Source organism: Aulonocara stuartgranti (genome assembly GCF_965226115.1).
Source record: "Aulonocara stuartgranti genome assembly, chromosome: 8".
NCBI classification, from domain to species: Eukaryota; Metazoa; Chordata; class Actinopteri; order Cichliformes; family Cichlidae; genus Aulonocara; species Aulonocara stuartgranti.
Window position 1 is genome coordinate 9,998,863 of NC_138959.1, and position 18,608 is coordinate 10,017,470.

The 18,608-nt window shown below is 38.5% G+C and overlaps 1 protein-coding gene across 1 annotated transcript; it reads left to right on the forward strand.

The window, feature by feature from the left end:
* The first annotated feature begins 3,038 nt into the window (after positions 1 to 3,038).
* On the forward strand, positions 3,039 to 14,634 carry cox7a2l (cytochrome c oxidase subunit 7A2 like). The gene is made up of 3 exons (XM_082543930.1): positions 3,039 to 3,233; positions 12,415 to 12,549; positions 14,285 to 14,634. The coding sequence occupies exons 1-3, from the start codon at positions 3,162 to 3,164 to the stop codon at positions 14,423 to 14,425; spliced, it is 348 nt and encodes a 115-aa protein (XP_082400056.1). The 5' UTR covers positions 3,039 to 3,161; the 3' UTR covers positions 14,426 to 14,634.
* Positions 14,635 to 18,608: the final 3,974 nt, after the last annotated feature.

The window sequence follows — 18,608 nt, forward strand, 5'->3', positions numbered from 1 at the left end:
TGAAGGTGCGATTTTGAAATATTCATGCAATGATCGCAATACCATTTAAACCCTTCTCCCATTACTTTGTGGAGGCAGTGGGAATGTAACATTTAACCCGAGGAACATCTGAGCCTGTTGGCAAGGTCATTTAGTGCACTCATTGGATTCACACTGGAGCGATCATTGCACTGCAGTCTGGTTCACAAAGTACTGCCATGAGGGTAAAAATATCTAATCAGCCAATCACTTGGCAGCAACCCAGTGCATTTAGGCATGTAGATATGGTCAAGATGACCTGCTGAGGTTTAAACCGAGCATCAGAATTTAGAGGAAAGGTGTTTTAAGAGAGTTTGAATGTGGCACAGTTGTTGATGCCAGATAGGCTGGTCTGAGCGTTGCAGAAGACTGTTGATCTACTGGGATTTACAGCCATCTCTAGGATTTACAGAGAATTGTCTAAAACAAAAAGGGGGGGGGGGGGGGGATATCCAGTGAGCAGCGGTTCTCTGAGTGTAAATTTCTTGTTGATGCCAGAGGTCAGAAGAGAATGGTTAGACTTCTTTGAGTTGACTGGAAGGCAACAGCAGTTCAGATAACTGCTTATTATTACCTGATAAATCTGTAGGAACTGTGCGATGCTATCATGTCAATATGGACCAAAATGTCTAAAGAATGTTTCCAACACTGTATTGAATCTATGCCACAAAAAATTAAGATAGTTGTGAAGGCAAAAGGTGGACTTCCAATTATAAGTCACAACTGGTGCTAACAGGGTTAAAGGTCAACAGAGAATAAGACCCACATACAGACACCTGAGGCAGAGCGAATATAGCAGAAGTAAAGGTTGAAGCAGGCTAGGGTCCAAAACCAGAAAGGGCAATCCAACCAGACAAACTAAAATGGGAATTCACAGGCAGGCATCCAATGTCCAATAAACAGACAAAAGGTCAAAATGCAAGCAGGCAGAACCTGGGAACCAAGCTGCACTTGGCAGCGGTTGGCTGCTGACACTGAGAAAAAAAAGAAACTTTGAAGTGTAAAAAGACAAATTCTGCTTTCAGCCAAAGTAAGACGACAAACTCAGGAATCTTCTTCAGGGACGATTTTAATTGCAATCTCAGCAGAAACTAGCACAAATCATGAAAGGCTCGTGTTTCTTTTATTACTAATGTCGACTTGCAAACAAAACCATAATGTTATGTGACCTTCATGCATGCAGGTGCTCTATACACCTCTGGAAACCGTTAAAGAGGGTCCGTGTGTCACTTTGTTATAATGGGCCACTTTGTTATAAAGGGCCTTTCTATGTTCTAAGCTACAAAAACAGCTCCTGGAAGGACGAATTAAAAAACATGACACAGAAGACAAAGCACACACATATGAAGCCGGTGGGGTGAACATATTATGTAACTGCAAGGCTTTTAGGGAGTTACATACACATATAGCTAATGTTACAACTAGTACCACTTTTCTATAATAGTTTTGTCCTGAACAATTGCACAACCACTGATAAGAACTGCAATTCTCTTAAAAGAATGATCAACAATTAAAAAATATTCAAGACATTTTTTTAACAATTACGTAAGAAGGCTTGTTATAAATGCATCCTTATGGTGTACTTCTTTATAGCACTCCATTTGAATAATGTGTGAGCAGAAAATGTTCTATTTTAGAGTTATTTCCAACAACACTTTATGCCTTTAGACCTTGATGACACCAGAGGAAAGATTCTCAAATCGCCAAAGTTACTGAACTTCATTATGATGGCAGTGTGAGTGCTTAATAAATATAAAATGATCAGACATTTTTGAGTTAATTCACTCAAAACCACAAAAATCTTGACCTGCTGGTGGCACAGAAGAAATATTTTGCGACTCATAGATTTCATTCTCTGGGGACTATGCATGTCACTTAACATTTTCAATTTGTTTGTTGGTTTTAACACATTTTTGCTACTTGAACATTCAGAAATTGTAGATTTGTAGAAAATGTAGGGTTTTATTTTTTATTTTTTAGGAGATCAAGGATTCTCAGCTATTTCAAACTCAAATTAATTGAAAACTTGAATTAATCACGAGTGTAACTATCCAAAGTATATTGCCAAGGTTACCCTAACTGTGTGACTGAAAGAGCCTTTTGATACAAGGGAGAATCCAGCTGATAGTTAGAGATTTTAAAATACATCACATATCGAGCTGCCAGTTAAAAAGTCCAAAGATCAGAGACGCCCTGCCAACAGAAATTAAAAACAAAAACATTATGACTTTAAAACTTTTAATGGCAAAGAAGAATTATCACTAAATAAAGGCACCACTATGGTGGTTGGTTGTATTTTTGTGCCTGTTAATTCCTATTTTATTTTGTAAATTCCCAGGCTCTTTATAATTTTGACTTCCTTTCCTTATTAGTTTTCCGTGTTTGTAATTATTTACCCGCCCTCATTACATTTGTTTAATCAGTCACGTGTTCAGTCAGTTAATCTCAAACCCGTCCTGTTTTTTACTTTCCACACTGAATAATTTGAACCTAAATATGAGGTATATAACCAAATCCGTGACGCTAGCAGTGTTTATGTATTGCCATTCCCATTTAACACTTTTCACTGTATTATTGTGACATTTGTCTCTATTAAATAAGATCTCTCACAAAACAAATGAACTTCAAAGAAGTTCAGTGTTTGAGTTAATACTTGACTCAGTTTAGCTTTTCACCAAACTCTTTAAATGTACGTTTATTTATGTATGTGTCTGTGTAAAGCTGTTTCGGCTGATTTTTATTCTGTCATATTATTTTAGTTTCTTTTGAAAAGCATGACAGAAGTTTAAAAAGTTTATTATCAGAAAAGGTACTTAATAATTTTATTATTCTATCTGAAGTTTGAATCAGTAAGTCGAAATAGAAATAGAAATTGAGATTGGCTTCCACCCCCCTTTCGTGTACTATTTTCATTTTTTTTTTCCGTTGTTTGAACTCCTGGTGACATTTTGTTGTCCACACTTTGCATTTAACTGTACGCGTACGCTTCCGGTCGCCCTCCGTTTTGGTTCGACTTTTAAACAGGCAGTGTTGGGTCAGCTAACTGTTGCGTCACTTTCCCTCGAAGGTCCCAACAGGACGGTCCTTACCGGTGGATTTCTTTAGTACATAACACCTCGTCCCGGTCCTCCTTCAGAAGAAAAATGTACTACAAGTTCAGTGGTTTCACCCAGAAACTAACGGGCTCTGCTCCTGCAACCGCCTACAACCCTCAGGTGAGTGCCGGAAGCGGGATGGCTGTAAGAGAGCGTGTGGATAACCGCCGGGGTTGACCTTGATGTAGCACTCGACTGTAGTAACGAGGGCTTAAAGCTCAGCTGGAGAGCTTTAGAGTCGGTGAAGCCAAACATATGCCCGCTTTAAAGCCTAAACACCAGTTTCCTGTTTGATCACACGATAGTTAGACGCGTAGTCTTGATCTGGATTTCATTTTAAAGGTCTTGGAAGCTCTTTAGACAAATATCAAAAAGGTTGTGGCCTTTCTTTTCCATTTCTTTGCACAATGTAATTCGCTTCCCCCGCCTCATCACGTCCTTATTAACCTTTAGCCTGAACGGTCAATTCCAATCTGTGGATCTGGCCTTGGTGTGACTCTACAGGCAATTTCGAAATTGAATGGCCTCGGTGGCAGGTGTGCTTGATGTGACCTTTATTATGGCTCCCCCGTGGGTCCCTTACACGGTGGTGGTGCTCTGATAGGGGGTTAAATTACCTCGAAGCTCCTTTGTCTCTGTTTAAAAGTCATGTCGTCGTTTGCTAGGAGAAAATTGAGCTTTAATTTAAATATGTACTTACTGAAAAGCTTGTTTACCTCCAGTCCACCGGTGTGTTATTATCCCTCTCACCGTCACATGTGCTTGTAAAACTTGGTGTAGTTTTTAATGTTCAGAAAGGAGCTTAAAATCTTAATTTACCTCCTTCACTATATCCATGAATCCTTTGTGGTCTTCCCCTCTGATAGCTTGACAGCTCCACCTTCAACATCCTTGGTCCAATACATTGTCTCTACACATCTCCAAACCACTTCAGCCTTGCCTCTCCAACTTTCTTCAGATCTGAGCATTTCTAATCCCGTCTATGATGGTCACAACTATGGAACGCCAGGACTGCCATAATGAATTAATTAAATACACCATTAAATAATTAATTAAATGTGGCAATAATTAATTAAAATTGGAATTAATTAATTAAATAAATAGTTATGACACATGTAATTAATTAATTATTGACACATTTAATTAATTATTTATGTATTTCACATTTTAATTAATTATTGACACATTTTAATTAATTATTGACACATTTAATTAATTAATTATTGACACATTTAATTAATTAATTATTGACACATTTAATTAATTATTTATGTATTTCACATTTTAATTAATTATTGACACATTTAATTAATTATTTAATGATATATTTATTTATTTCATTTTGGCAGTCCTGACGCCTGGCTCTCATCATGAAATAATTTTATCTGTCAGCCTCACCCATCAAACTCAGGGGGCGGGGTTAACGCTGATCGAGTCAAAACCATTGCTTTGGCCTGGTGGCCATTGTTTCTAGCACACAACAACCGGCATGTGGAAGCTAACAGAACTGAGCTTTGAAAAACCCTGTTTGTGTGTTACCAAATACCGTTTTAATATTTTTTTAGCCGAGAATGTAGTGGTTTAATCTTCATGTGTCTGGTCGGTTTGTCAAGATACAGCCTCTTTGCAAAAGTGTTTCGATGATTTCGGAGATGTCTGCCCAGTCTCACGGCAAAGCGTGGGATAGACCCGCTCGCCTCGCAAGCAATCCCACCGACAAAGCGCAGGCCCCGGTACACAGCTGTAGTAACCCCCGCTGACTTCTTTTACTGAGGTTATATTTATCGATGTTTTATTTCCTGATGTTCTTATGTGTCCTACGTGTTTCAATCGCCAATTCTGAATTATAACTAACATTAAAAACATGTTTAAGGAGGAGAGAGAGCAAATAAATCTGTTTAACATCTGATCTTTGGGTTTTTGTTCAGTAATCAGCGTGACCTGTGTATAAACACATAAAAGAGATAACGTTGGTGTTTCCGTCATGTAGTAACTGCTGGCTTTAACTGTACAAAGGTTGTTCGACACTATGAAACACATACAGACTTCATGATGTTCGGCTAATATTTTTATTGTGAATATTAATCATGCTGACCTCGCTCTGTACACCACGCAGCGAGGTCAGCATATCCACGATATCCTCAGCTCCATGAGTTAACACAAAGTTTCCCAGCTGACTATCTAACTGCCAACTATTCCAGAGACGTGAAAATATACAGCATAAAGAAAAGTGTAAGAGACTCAGCAGCAGATTAGAATAACAGTTATACATTTAATAAATCACCAAATGAATCCAAGAAACGAGCAAACCTGTTCCGACAATTTGAATTTGTATTCCCTCAGCTGCAGACTCGCTGCTGTTTAAATGTTTGAAAAGGAAGATTAGATATAAAAAAACGTCAAACATAGACTCAGTCTGCCTTCACATTTGATATGAGGCCAGCACGTATAGTGGCCTCAGCAGGCTATTACTGAAATACACGTGCTATATCATAAACTATGATATAAACAGGGAGGTCCTATTAACATGTTTAGTTTTAAAGGACACCTTCCTGCCTTTAGTCTCATTCATGAGCAGTATTAGTTTTCTTCTAACATCCAGAAGTCTGCACAATGTGTTTCATAGTTTGTAACAAGCCTTTGACAGGTAAACATAACATGACCGAAAAAGCAAAAAAAAAAGAAAAAAAAAAGAGAGAGAGTGTTGACATAAGAAGAGAAAATGCTCTCAATTATGAAGACAGGCAAATGGTTCATTTATGTTTGATGTGTGTTTATTCCTCCCTAAATATCGTCGGTGAAGTTCGCCATGCATGTCAGATTTTCCTGCGCATTTTTATACCTCTGCCAACAGAGAGAGAAAAAAAATCACATTCTAACAGACAGCTGGTGCTTAGAATACAGTTGAATAACTATTAAAAAACAGATGATATTTAGATGATAGTTCAGTCTAACACATGTGCCAGTGAACCATTAAACGTCTGTGAAACTATGCAGTTATGAAACGTAACTTTAACCTCAGCCAAACCGATTTGCTCAGTTGTAAATAAAACAGCGAAGTAAACGTGACCCGACTGACAGAACCTGAGTGAATGAAGTCCAGCGTTTAACCACTGAGAGCTAAAACTCAGCTGAGGTTTGAAAGCTGTGTGCCGGTGATTGGACATCAGCCGCTGATAAAGCTGTTCGCCTATAAAGTGCTCTGTAAGGAAACAAGCTCCAGCAGCTCTGCGCTCGGGGAAAATACTATATTTACTTATCTTGTGCAGAAAAATGCGCTGACATTGCGTTATATCGAGCACCGGCTGCCCAGTTAAACTGTGACTATCACCAGGTAACTAGGCGTGTTTCTTGAATTAGCAGCAGGTGTTAAACAGCTGACAGATGAGGAGGAGGATGCATGCAGGTAAACTGAGGGTCTGTTGAGCTGATCGCTGGTTTCGTGAGAAAAATGTCAGCTCGTTCTTTATGTTACAGAAGCACAGAGACACAAGACCAGGCGGAAAGAGACGATCGTTCGGTGAAAATGAGAATCTGCGAATGCAACATGTGGAACACGGAGAGTGGAATATGTAAACAAACCGGTTAACGTAACCCCCTCGGTGCACTCTGCATGCTAACTGTTAGCAGAGCTAGTGAAATCTCTGAAAACATCTGAGCACTTTTGCACACATGTTCTATGTTGACAACCTGACCAGACATACGTCGCGACATTCGCGGCTAAAACACTGTTAAAAGTGTAGCTGGTGACAGAAAAACGGGGTATTTTAAAACTACACCACCACCATTGCTGCTTGTGATTTGATCTGCATTCTGGGATAACTGGCTGCCCCAAGTCTACACAAGCAATCGATTTTCTAGGATCGACCTGTTTTGACTTACTTTGCACGGCAACCAATCAAATGTTAGAGAAGCTGCATGGGCAGCGTTAACCCCGCCCCCTGAGTTTGATGGGTGAGGCTGACAGATAAAATTATTTCATGACGAGAGCCAGGCGTCAGGACTGCCAAAATGAAATAAATAAATATATCATTAAATAATTAATTAAATGTGTCAATAATTAATTAAATGTGTCAATAATTAATTAAAATGTGAAATACATAAATAATTAATTAAATGTGTCAATAATTAATTAATTACATGTGTCATAACTATTTATTTAATTAATTAATTCCAATTTTAATTAATTATTGCCACATTTAATTAATTATTTAATGGTGTATTTAATTAATTCATTATGGCAGTCCTGGCGTTCCATACACAACCAGTGAATATCTTAGTATTTCCAGCACTGCCCCGTCTTTTTGTCAGTGCCACAGTCTCCAACCCCTACATCACAGAAGGTCTCACTACAATCTCGTAGACCTTCCCTTTTCACTCTTGCTGCCTGTCTTTCTGTCCCGATACTCCTCTCCACCCACTCTTCCCTGCCTGCAACCTCTTCTTTAGTTCTCTTATGCACTGTCTGTTTCTTTGAATGGTTGACCCCATGTGTTTAAACTCATCTGCCACCACCTCCTCTGCTTACATGTTTACTGTTACTGGGGATTTATGCTTTAGTGGGAAGTTTACGCCCTAACCTACGTCATACTCCGACGTGCACCTCTGCTACTTTTTTCTCTTCGGGTTTTTAATTTATCAAGATAATAACAATCATTATCTCACTATAGGGAGTAATAATTATAAGAGGCTGGGATCTGATATAAAACACTGGTACAGGATCACTTGGTAATTAACACATAATTAACCGGCACAAGCTTAAAGGCTGGCAGTGACACTGACCACTCGTGTGGGCTATGTTTTACAAAGCAGAAGTCTAAATTGGGGTTGCACTTGCCTCCCTCTTATCACGCACACACGTCCCCCCTATAAATTCAGCTTTTGCATCCCAGTGACCATTCAAATGAATTTTAATTTAGATGATGCTTAAAAATAACCCAGCAATATAGGAAATAGTTTCAAAACAAATACCACACAGAGTTTGCTAAATTACATCAAGAAAGTACATTCACGCAAAGCTCCATTTGGCCATCCCAGCATGCCACCTATTATGTGCCAGCAAGGGCACCGAACCCTGCAGAGCGCAGGCAGCATACGAGGCGTCAGATACAACACTCGCTTTCTATGAGCTGATAATCAACAGCAGCAGGTGGTAGAGATTTTCTGATGAACTTTAATTTCATCTTTTTACAGCATAATTGTATTTGCAGACACCAAATATTACAGTGGCTTTTCCATTTTCATACAGCCAAATGTGATATTAAAAAAATATGTTTGCCAGTGTTGTTTTTACACCCAGTATTCACACGCAGGCACAGTTGTGCTGGTGATGGGTGTTTCTATTATGTCCCACCGATTTGTGAGGCTAAATAATAAAAACACATCTGTTAAATAATGCACATCGTATGCTACGTCCAAAAATGACATTACAGCTGAATCAACACCTTTCAAGCACAGAGTATTACAGCCTTCAGTCTGGAGTGTGCTCATAAAAGTGCTTTCACTTTTTATTGCATCAGTATTAATAAGCCTGTACACTTCTTGAGTTTACTTTAAATTACTTCTGTAATAAATTACTTCTGCTTTGTTCATATGGATCAAATGCACACTTACAGCTAACAGTGAAGGAGTGTCTGGGGTGCACCTGAAACGCAATTTATGGTTCAGTGTGGGTGGCACGTTCGCAGTCTGTCTGCCTGCAGCAGATTCTGTTGTCAGATGGTGTGTGTGTGTGTGTGTGTGTGTGTGTGTGTGTGTGTGTGTGTGCGCGTGCGCGCGCGACTGTTGTTATCAGTCAACCAGCCGCAGAGAGGAGCAAAGTTAAAACATAAAAAAAGAGCTGAAGTGAAACGCTGTTAAAAACAATCAAGTGTCCACAGCAGCCACTGTCTTTGCTCTTTATTATGTATAAGTTAAGTCAGAACTTTTCTTTTTAGTAGTTCTCCTAGTGGCAAATAAGCAGGTCTGTGGTGCCCCTCCCCTGTGTGTACACACACTGATACAAATCAAATCAAAAGCCACATACAGCAGTATACACTGGCTTATTCTTCAAATCTGGACCAAAAGTAAATTGCCTTCACTTCTAGCAAAAGCTTAACTTCCTCTTTCACTGTTAAAATCAAATCAAAATGTTTTTTATTTAGCTAATTTGAGCCAAATTGATTTCTGTTTTCAATTACAAATGAAAGAGGTGGTTAAAACAATAACAATCCACTTAAAGATCAAACAGTTCTTCGCAGAAAAACAAAAATCCATCTCATATTCTCTAGATCTGTTTTTCTTGGCTAACCTGGGAACACTTCAATAACTCCGGGATGTGCTTCGAATTAGTTCAGCAGTGATGATTAAAATTTTAAAAGGCGACGAGTCAGTTTCGCTTTCAGTCTCGTCCATTTTGTTTCTCTCAAACGACTGCAAACCGTAGTGAGCATAGGGTAAGATTATCGTTTTATCAGATAGAAAGCCTTCCTAATCCCTTATCAAACCTTTGTCAGTGTGTTGTTCAACCCGATGAAGCGAATCCACACATTTAATTGAAGGTGTTCATTCTGTTTGTCTCATTAATGGTGTTTCTAGCACCATCGTCATTTTTTTCTTCTTCTTCTTTATCCAGATACCTGTAGTGTCAGAAGATTGGTGAATACAAAATAGTTGGAGATTACTTAAAGATTTCTAAGGAGCTTATTGGTTGTTTCTTACTAAATCCAGGCGTTTTATATACTTTAATTGTACACTGGAGAAGTCACTTGTTACAGCAGCACAAGACACAGGAAGCAAAAGTAAACTCGAGATCTATTAGGGAAAAAATAAGAAAAACGGTGTTTAAAAAAACAAAAAGATGCCAAAAATGTCCTTTTTCTAGTCAAATCTTAGCCTTTACTAATGAGAAAACTCTAAACTAGAACAACTCAAACAGAAAAAGGTTTAGACTACTTAATGTTGTAATAAACAAGCCCGAAAATGTCATATAACATTTAAAGTCTTTCAGCATAGCAGTGTAAAGATTGATCGACAGCATAAAAACGTGAATTGTGGAGTACAGATCCCTCTGTTAGAGATGTGTTGACAGCAGTAAAAGTTTCCCTCCACACGAATCATAAATAAACTAAATCATGTTTAAACACAGCAACAAGTGTTCAAGAACATTTGGCCCTACTGCGTTTCCCTGCTTTTTATGTTTACGGAGTCTTAATTTCCCAGCCTCTTATGTTGGTTAGCAAATGTTAACATTTAAAATTTGAAATTCATGTGGCTTGCACAAATGCTTAGTGATATGTACTATTACTAAAACAAAACTGATGACCGTTGTACTAAGGCATTGTGATATAACCGGTGTATATGAAGTATATGTATTTCTGGTATAATCCATAAACATGACTTCCTGCTGTGAACACATTTAGTAATGACCTCTGTTTAAAAGTTAAAGTAAAAATAATCATCTTTCACTGCCTCTGCATTTTTATATGTCAGATTTAATTTACCCACTCCTACACCATCTGCCTCCACACACTCTTAACAAGCTAATGGGTGTCCCACTAACTTTGAACAACCAAGAGAAGCTTCTTCCAAATGAGAGGATACTGAGGTGTATTTTTTAAAATGTATATGTGCACAGCAATGTTCCTGTGGTTTATTTATTTACAGTGTGTACTGTCGGGGAAAAATAGGACAGCTTGAGGTTTGAGTCTAAGAATTTTGAGATTAGTTTTGAAAACACTCGACCTTTACACTGGTCTAAACATGCTGTTTATAGCTGGGTATCTTCTTTTTCCTGCTCTAGGTCGATGCGATGTTATTGATAGTTGATAATATAATATGGTCATGAGGTAAACGGCTCTGATTGTTTTCAGAGGGCAGCTGATTTAAAGATAAGGAGAAAAGAGTCAAACAGATTATTTTAGTTCAGGGCAGATAAACATGTGGGCTGGGGGTCAGAGCTGGACCACCAAAGTCCAAAGTGTCCCCTTTGACCCCCAGAATAGCTGGAAATTGATGACATGCACAGTATTTCTAGGTTTTGTTTTCTTTCCACTGTGATCTGTAAATTATAGCAAACATGAAAGGATAATTGAGTGACATCTCAGGTTATTCATATTCTTTTTTGCATATTGATTGTGCTTTAAATAAGAAAGATAATTGAATAGTTACACTTTGTTTATAAAAAATGAGGTAAAAGGTGTGTTTCATCTGAGCTTCCAGGTTCAGCGTTTTTAAAATCTTGGCTAATCAGAAGTTTTTATGCATCTCGGGGTTTAGATCGAGGATGGTTTTGAAGCTACTCTCTTTTATGAGACAGTTTAGAATCTCTAGGTTCAAAATATCCATAAATGATAAGGCTGTTGTTATTTGAAGATATAACAATGAACTGTTTTATACAGAAATAAGCTTAAATGCCTTTTGTTTATAAAGCTGAACCGCTGCTGGAAATGATCTGTATTAATCTAAAGGGGCACTTAAAGCGTCTCACATGAGGAGATACAATTTGCAGAATGAAATCGATCATGCACTCATTTAATCTGCTGTATTTATGTAGGAGCACTCTGCTCAGTCAAGTGTCTACAAAAGACTGTGGACTATTTTTACTTAATATACAGAAGATCGATATGAAGAGGTGTCCTGGTTTATTGTTGTTAATATTAAAAGACATCCCAGTGTGTCATTAGTCTTGTAGCTAGCCAGTCCCCTAATATTTGAACAGTTCAGAAAACCTTCTGATTTATACTAAGTTAGTTTCTTCTACATTAAGCTGTGTTCAAATGCCATTTAACATTCATGCTAGCTGGGCCAAACCTGTAAAATAAATAACAATAAATAAGCTTTTGCAGGATGCAAAGACGCTAATGTCTTGAGACTGTAGGTTCAGAGATTTGATCGAAGAGTGCTGGACTGCATCAAACTGGAGGAAACAAGATTGTTCTCTCACATAAAAAATAAAATTGCCTCTGGTGCCTGATGATGCTGAGGTTGGCTGATTGCCTCTCATCCCTTTCTCTCCCTGGTGATTTCCTTTTAATTGATTTATTTGTCTATTTTTATTTTTATTTTACATTCTGTTCTTGGTTTTTGTTTTTTGTTTTTTTTAAGTCTGTCAAGGTCTTGTACCCTCAGGATTGGATTGGGTGGCGGGGAAGTAGAGATGGTTATGCAAGGGGTAAATGTTAAAAATGAAGTTTCTGTTTAAAATCTTAGTTGATAGATAGATAGGCAGGAGAGAGGATGTTACATTCACTCTGACACTTTCATTAGATTTTTATTTCGTGCATTATTGTGACCAGCATGTTGTTTCTCTTCATCTTTTCAGGGACTGAGATCCGGTTTGCCAGCTGAGTCTCCAACCATGATCTTTGCTACACCCACAAAGGTGGTGTCAGAAGCAGGGGCCACAGCGGAGTACATGGGAGCAAACAAGGTTCCCGACCTCCAGAAATTTTTCCAGGTAACGCAGAGCTCAGACTGAATAAGGCGCCAGTTTGACCAAGAAGCAGCGAGGGTTCACGACCTGCTAGCTTCATCAGTCGAAGCAGTGAAGGCTGATTAGTAGAAGTTAATAAGTGATATTTATTTCACAATTCTTAATGGCCCTTTGCCACTTCCAACCCCACCACCACCAGTAGCAACCACACAAGTTGCATTAATAGGAATAAGAGAGGCGAACTCTGAACAGAGCAATCACTCAAATAAGTGGAAATCACAGTATTGGCTGCTGAACGTGTTTTCTCTTTTAGATTAATTAACGAAATTGTTTAAGAGCGACACTAGTACAAAAGAGAAGAATAAAAAAAATAAATCACCTTTCAAAGGAAGCTGATTAAATATTGATTGGAACTAAAACAACCATTTTAATTACAGCTTTAAATACATTATTTTTGCAGTCAAAAGTCTTCAGCGGTGAATTTTCAAAGTTTATACAAAAATACATTCAGTTAACTTGATATTTTAAGCTAGTATCAGACTACACAGTGTGTATATATAATATATATTAGTTTGTGTCATATTAGAGTCTCAAAAGAACACGTTTCACAACAATCAAACATGAAAAATGTAATTGGGATGTAAACTCTCATTGTCTTCAGGAAAAGGATGTAAATGGCTAATGGCAAAGGAAGCAACGGATCACAGTGGCGGTCTTGTTACTTAGTTTATAAGCTCCACCTAACTACACCATCAGCATCAGGCCTTCTTTATATTTGTACATGGCTAAAATAGCTGTGCGCATTTTGATCAAATTCAGAGGCAATAAATCCAAGTCTAACAGGCTTGTCTTTCAGATGCAGCTCCATTTTTCATCAGTGGCACGCATGATAAAATCAAATGTCAGGCTGCGATGGTGGCTGTAGCTCAGGAGGAAGAGCAGGTCGATTGATATTTGATATACATCTCCTCTGTCCAAAGTGTCCTCAAATCCCAGATTGCAACTGTGTTACAGTAATGCATAGAATAAAGTGCTGTATGGATGATTGGTTTAAAGGGGCTTATAGTGTAAAGCACTTTGAGTGCTCAACAAGCATAGAAAGTGCTATTTAAATACCAGTCCATTTGCAGTTCACCATCCATTTCTGTTCCCAACCTAAAGCACCCAAACCCGATGCACTGCATTGTCCGGGCTGAACCGTGATTGAGGTCATGTGTTTGCAGTTACATGCAATCTGTTTGCGATACTGCAGTGATGAACTGCAATCAATTTCCAATCTTCTGCTGTTTGCATGCACAGACATTCACATTAAGTATTTATATTCGGAGTCCAGACCGAATCTTATAGACTTGAAACAGAAATTCCTTCACAAATGGTGTCAAGAGTCAAGTCCTCTATCGCTAATAGATGCATTAGACAAGCTGCGTTCATCAGAGCAGGCTGATTCTGACTCGTTGGCAGTCTTTATAAATTAGCAGGGTTTTTTGCAAACCTTTGCCAATCTGTCTGTGAGTAATTGCAGTCAGACTGCAACTATTTGGAGACAGGCTGCCTGTAACCAGGTGACCTGTACCTTGCAGTGGAGAGTTTCTCTGAACTACCTGAGTCATAGGGAGGTTATGTACTACTTTTACTCTGATGTAATTGAGTCATGTGACTGTAAAGATGATGACGACGCTCTGTATTTGCTGCGATTAACATCATAAATTAATTCTGATTTTCTTTTTTTCTTGCCCCTCCCTGTTTCCTCTTATTTCAGACGTCAGACGGTATCCCCGTTCATTTGAAGCGCGGTTATCCCGACAGGCTACTGTACCGCACCACTATGGCTCTCACTATAGGAGGCGTTGCCTACTGTCTGGTGGCGCTCTACATCGCAGCCCAGCCCAACAGAAAGTGACCAACACAACTGCCATCTTCCTTTCGCTGCTCCCGTTAACTACCATTCACAGCATTCATTTATCGGCCCTCGCTATACCAACTCTTGGGACTCTTCTTAGATGATCTTCATCAAGCCACTGAAAACTATTTTAATGTCTTTCTTCTTTGAAAGAAAAAAAAAGATGTCTGATTTAATAAAATTTCAGGAAGAAAGAAGTTAAAAGATGCCATACTTGAAGTCTTTTTTTTCCATTAATCCTGTATCAGCTGGTGTCTCACTGGAACGTAAAGCCATCTATAGGCTAACAGGTCCGTCTTCTCTTTCAGAGAAAAAGCAAAGCTCTTTCTCACAGCTTTCAAATGGCTTGCCGTAGTGCGGCGATGTATGTGCGAGAGCGAGTGAGCACGATGGAGACACCCTGTGTGGAGCATAGCTGCTGCTCACTTGGCTTAAGTTCTGTCTCATACAGAATTTGTATGTGTGGGCCCTGGTGTGATGTCAGATGCTCCTCGCCAGCTCATCTGACAATCATCTCAGTGTCTGCCTTTTCTCTCCTGTCTTGATGTGTAGCGTATGTCTGGTTTTCTTTTACAGATACTTTTATTCAAGTTTTCAGAATCAAAGAGAGGAAAAGGTCTGATTTTTGACAGTAATGTGACATGCCATCTTATGCACCACCTCTGTTTTATCGCAGTTTCTTTCTTTACTCTGGTTATCATATGTTGATCTGACAAAAAAAATGATTTGCTGCTTGGGTACTGAAGTTATTTCCTTAGTACATCTCACATTATCAGCCTAAACAATGACCTAAGAATCTTAAAAAGAAAGGCCCCCTAACTCAAGGAATGAAACATTGTTTTGTTATAACTTGGCAAATACCCAATTTTAAATTGTCCTTAGATACTTTATTAGCAGCCTGTTGCAAAAACACATTTATTCCCATGTCTTTAGTTGAATCCAGCATAAAATGGTGTGCTTGCATCAATGAGTTAAAAGGGCTGTGAGCTGAAAAGAAATATCCGATTATATCTCAGCCTCGTGTGCAATGTGTCATTTTAAAAAAACAAAAAAAACAGAAGAAGCTGAACAAGTGGAGGTCAAGACCCTTGAAAATAGAAGGAAAAAAAAATCCTGCAAAGATGTGACACAGGACCTGAGAAATGTACCTGGTCCATCTACTGTTCACTGAATCCTTGTCTGAAATGGTGTTAAGGATGAGAAATGGGGAGAAAAGGCTGAAACATGCCAAATTACACAAGAACTGAACTGAAACTCAGTGGTAGCAGCTCTTATGGAGTGATAAATCCATTTGACATTTTTGGTTCAAATTATCAGTATGAATAGAGGAGGCCAGGAAAGGGTTAAAACGGCAACTATTTCCCATTTTACTAGCAAAAACTTGAATAAAACAATGGGTGGCTCAGCACTTATGCACGGTACTGTATTTTAAAAAATATTGGTGATTTTAAAAAAAATGTGGGGGGGGGGAAGCAGAACTAGCATGATCATCTCTGGATGCCACCATAGAAGCCCCACCCATCTGTTATTCAAACCTTGTGTTTACAAAGGACGGCCAATCAGAAGAAAGCTGCCTTAAACAGAGAGAGAGGGTTTGTTTCAGACAGGATGAACTGAAGGGCTGCATCAAGTATAAGAAAAATGAGGATTATTTTGTATTGTAACTCACGAAAAGCAGCATATTTGTTTCCTTTTAAACAATCAAACTGTGTCTACTACAGTGCTTCAGTAAATGTATTGGATTTCTGTACAGGTGTGCACACACAAGCTGGTTAATTATCCCAAACACCAGAACGAGAGGAAATGAGTGCCAGATGGTTTGAGTTTCTCTGAAACTACCAATCTCCCAGGATTTGCTGGCATGGGTTTTACTTCTTTTTTTTTTTTTTTTGTTAAATGCTGTCCCTTGATGACCAATTGGAGCTGACAGAAAGTAGACGCTAACTTTGGTGAGCAGAAAAGTATCTCAAAATGAAAATTGTGTTCAGCGGCAGAAGGCCGTGCTGGGCTCCCCTCCTGTCGGCCGCAAAGACAAATGTGAGGCTGCAGTGGGCACAGGCTCACCAAAAGTGGCCAGCTGAAGACTGGGAAAATGTAGTCTGGTCCGATGAAGCTCAACTTCTGCTGAGGAACACAGATGGTGAGGCCAGAATTTTGCACTGGCTGTATGAATCCACAGACCCAACCTGCCTCATGTCAAAAGTTTAAACTAGCTGTGGTGTGGGGATAGTTTTCTTGGCACGGATTAAGCCTCTTAATATGAATCGAACTGACTATTCCTCCTTACCGTCTGCACCCCTTTTATGGCTAAAATGTTTCTAATGGCTGCTTGAAGCGTGGTAACCAAAGCATTAGACATCTCAGAGAAATGATGTGGTAGAGTGAAGCAATATCTCCTCTTAATCCATGCCACCAAGAAGTGAAGCAGCTCGAATTGCAATGGAAGGCACGGTGTGTTCCTAATAAGGTGCTCAGTTACTGTGCATATAAGATTTTATATACAGATCCTATTTTGCTCTTGAGATGAATACAGTTTTTCCATTATATTTTTTTATAATTGAAGTTGCAGTTCAGTAGTTTTTAGGAGTGTTTGTCTGCAGCCATATCTATGTGATGGCTTTTCCCACTGGCAGGCAAAAGCAATTTAAAGTTTATCGAAACTTATTTCTCTAGCAGTCTTTGTCATTGTGAATAAAATCAAGAAATAAAATCAAGCCAAAAATCTGGGAAAAAATCCTCCATCCTTTTGGATTCCAGCAGACTTTTGCTTCTTGTTTCCGAAAACCAATATCATTTGGCATTATTAGCCTGTCTGTTTTTATATATTTTATACCAAATAAAAATTTCCATCAGAATTATATTCCTTTCCAGTCTCAATGATGTAATCCCTGATCTTGAGACATCAGAGGAAGTCTTTCTCTTCCAAGAATGTAAGTGCAGTGAAAGTGTTTAAAAACCGCAAGCCATTATCATCCGCTATAGTGCAGTAAGCTGTTATGACTTGATGTGCCTTTTCCCTCTGATTGTGTAGCAAGAGTTGGGGTTCACATTATGCTTGTGAGGCTGCACTCCCACAGCTTGTAGCCTCCTCCAGATTTTTTTTCCTCTGCTTTTAAAGAAAACGTGGCTATTTCAGCCCAGAGTGATCAAGGCCACCTGACCTCAATCTGTTCAGTTTTTGTGGTTTGTCACTGCCGAAGAGAAAAGCAGAATCAGATTGAAGTGAATATATCTGATATCCAGACCATCGCCGAAGATAACGGGATACCAAGTGTAAGCTAATGTCTGATTGCAACTAGTGATTAAAGTAGACTTAATTGGCTCATTTCCAGCTTCAAATTTTTAATTTTTGGACCCAGCAGCTTTGCATAATTTACAGCATTAAATGTGCTTTAGTGAAGGTCCTCAGTTCATGCTCTGCTCTTTTCCTTTTAACGCCACCTTCACTTTAAGCCAAATTTCTTCTGGCAGGCAGCTCCTCACAACTCACAAACAGGTTTTAACAGTTCTCGCTGACCTCATCAAGAGCCAAGGACTTAAAAAAAATATTCTGAAACAGCATTTATAACCATTGAAAGTTTGATGTTTTAGCTACCATGCACTTGTACATGAGCTCTTTTTGTTTTTCTTTATACCTCTCCCATGTTTGATATGAGCACCCAGTATTGTAACAGTATATATATACAGGACTTGACAAATTTATTAGACCAGCACTCAATGTAGGGTTGTGTAGTGGTCTAATATTGTGTAAATACATCATCATCATGTTCACAGGAGCATTAATTTAGTAGTAAATTTAAAAAAAAATTATGTTTCTTTGAGGTTTAAGTTACCAGAATGCACAAGCTCTTTAATCAGAATGCAGAATGTCAGATATAGTTATTGTTGTTTTTCATGAGTTTTAAAATTCACTGTTTGGCAAAAAAGTAGAAATAAAATAGTGAAGCATGTTATTATTTTAGTGATTAAGATGCGAAATTACAGTTATTTACTTGCAATCCTGGACAGAAAAAATTGTTATAGTGGTTGAATGTTATGCTTGATTAATTTCTGGCTTTTTGTGGAAGTCAAGTGCGCTGGCTCTAATTTGTGTATAAAAATGTGAATTCAATTTAAAAATCCCTCCCTCCTGTTCAAAAAGGAACTCGCTAAAAAGGAAAGAATCTCTAAGACACAAAATGTT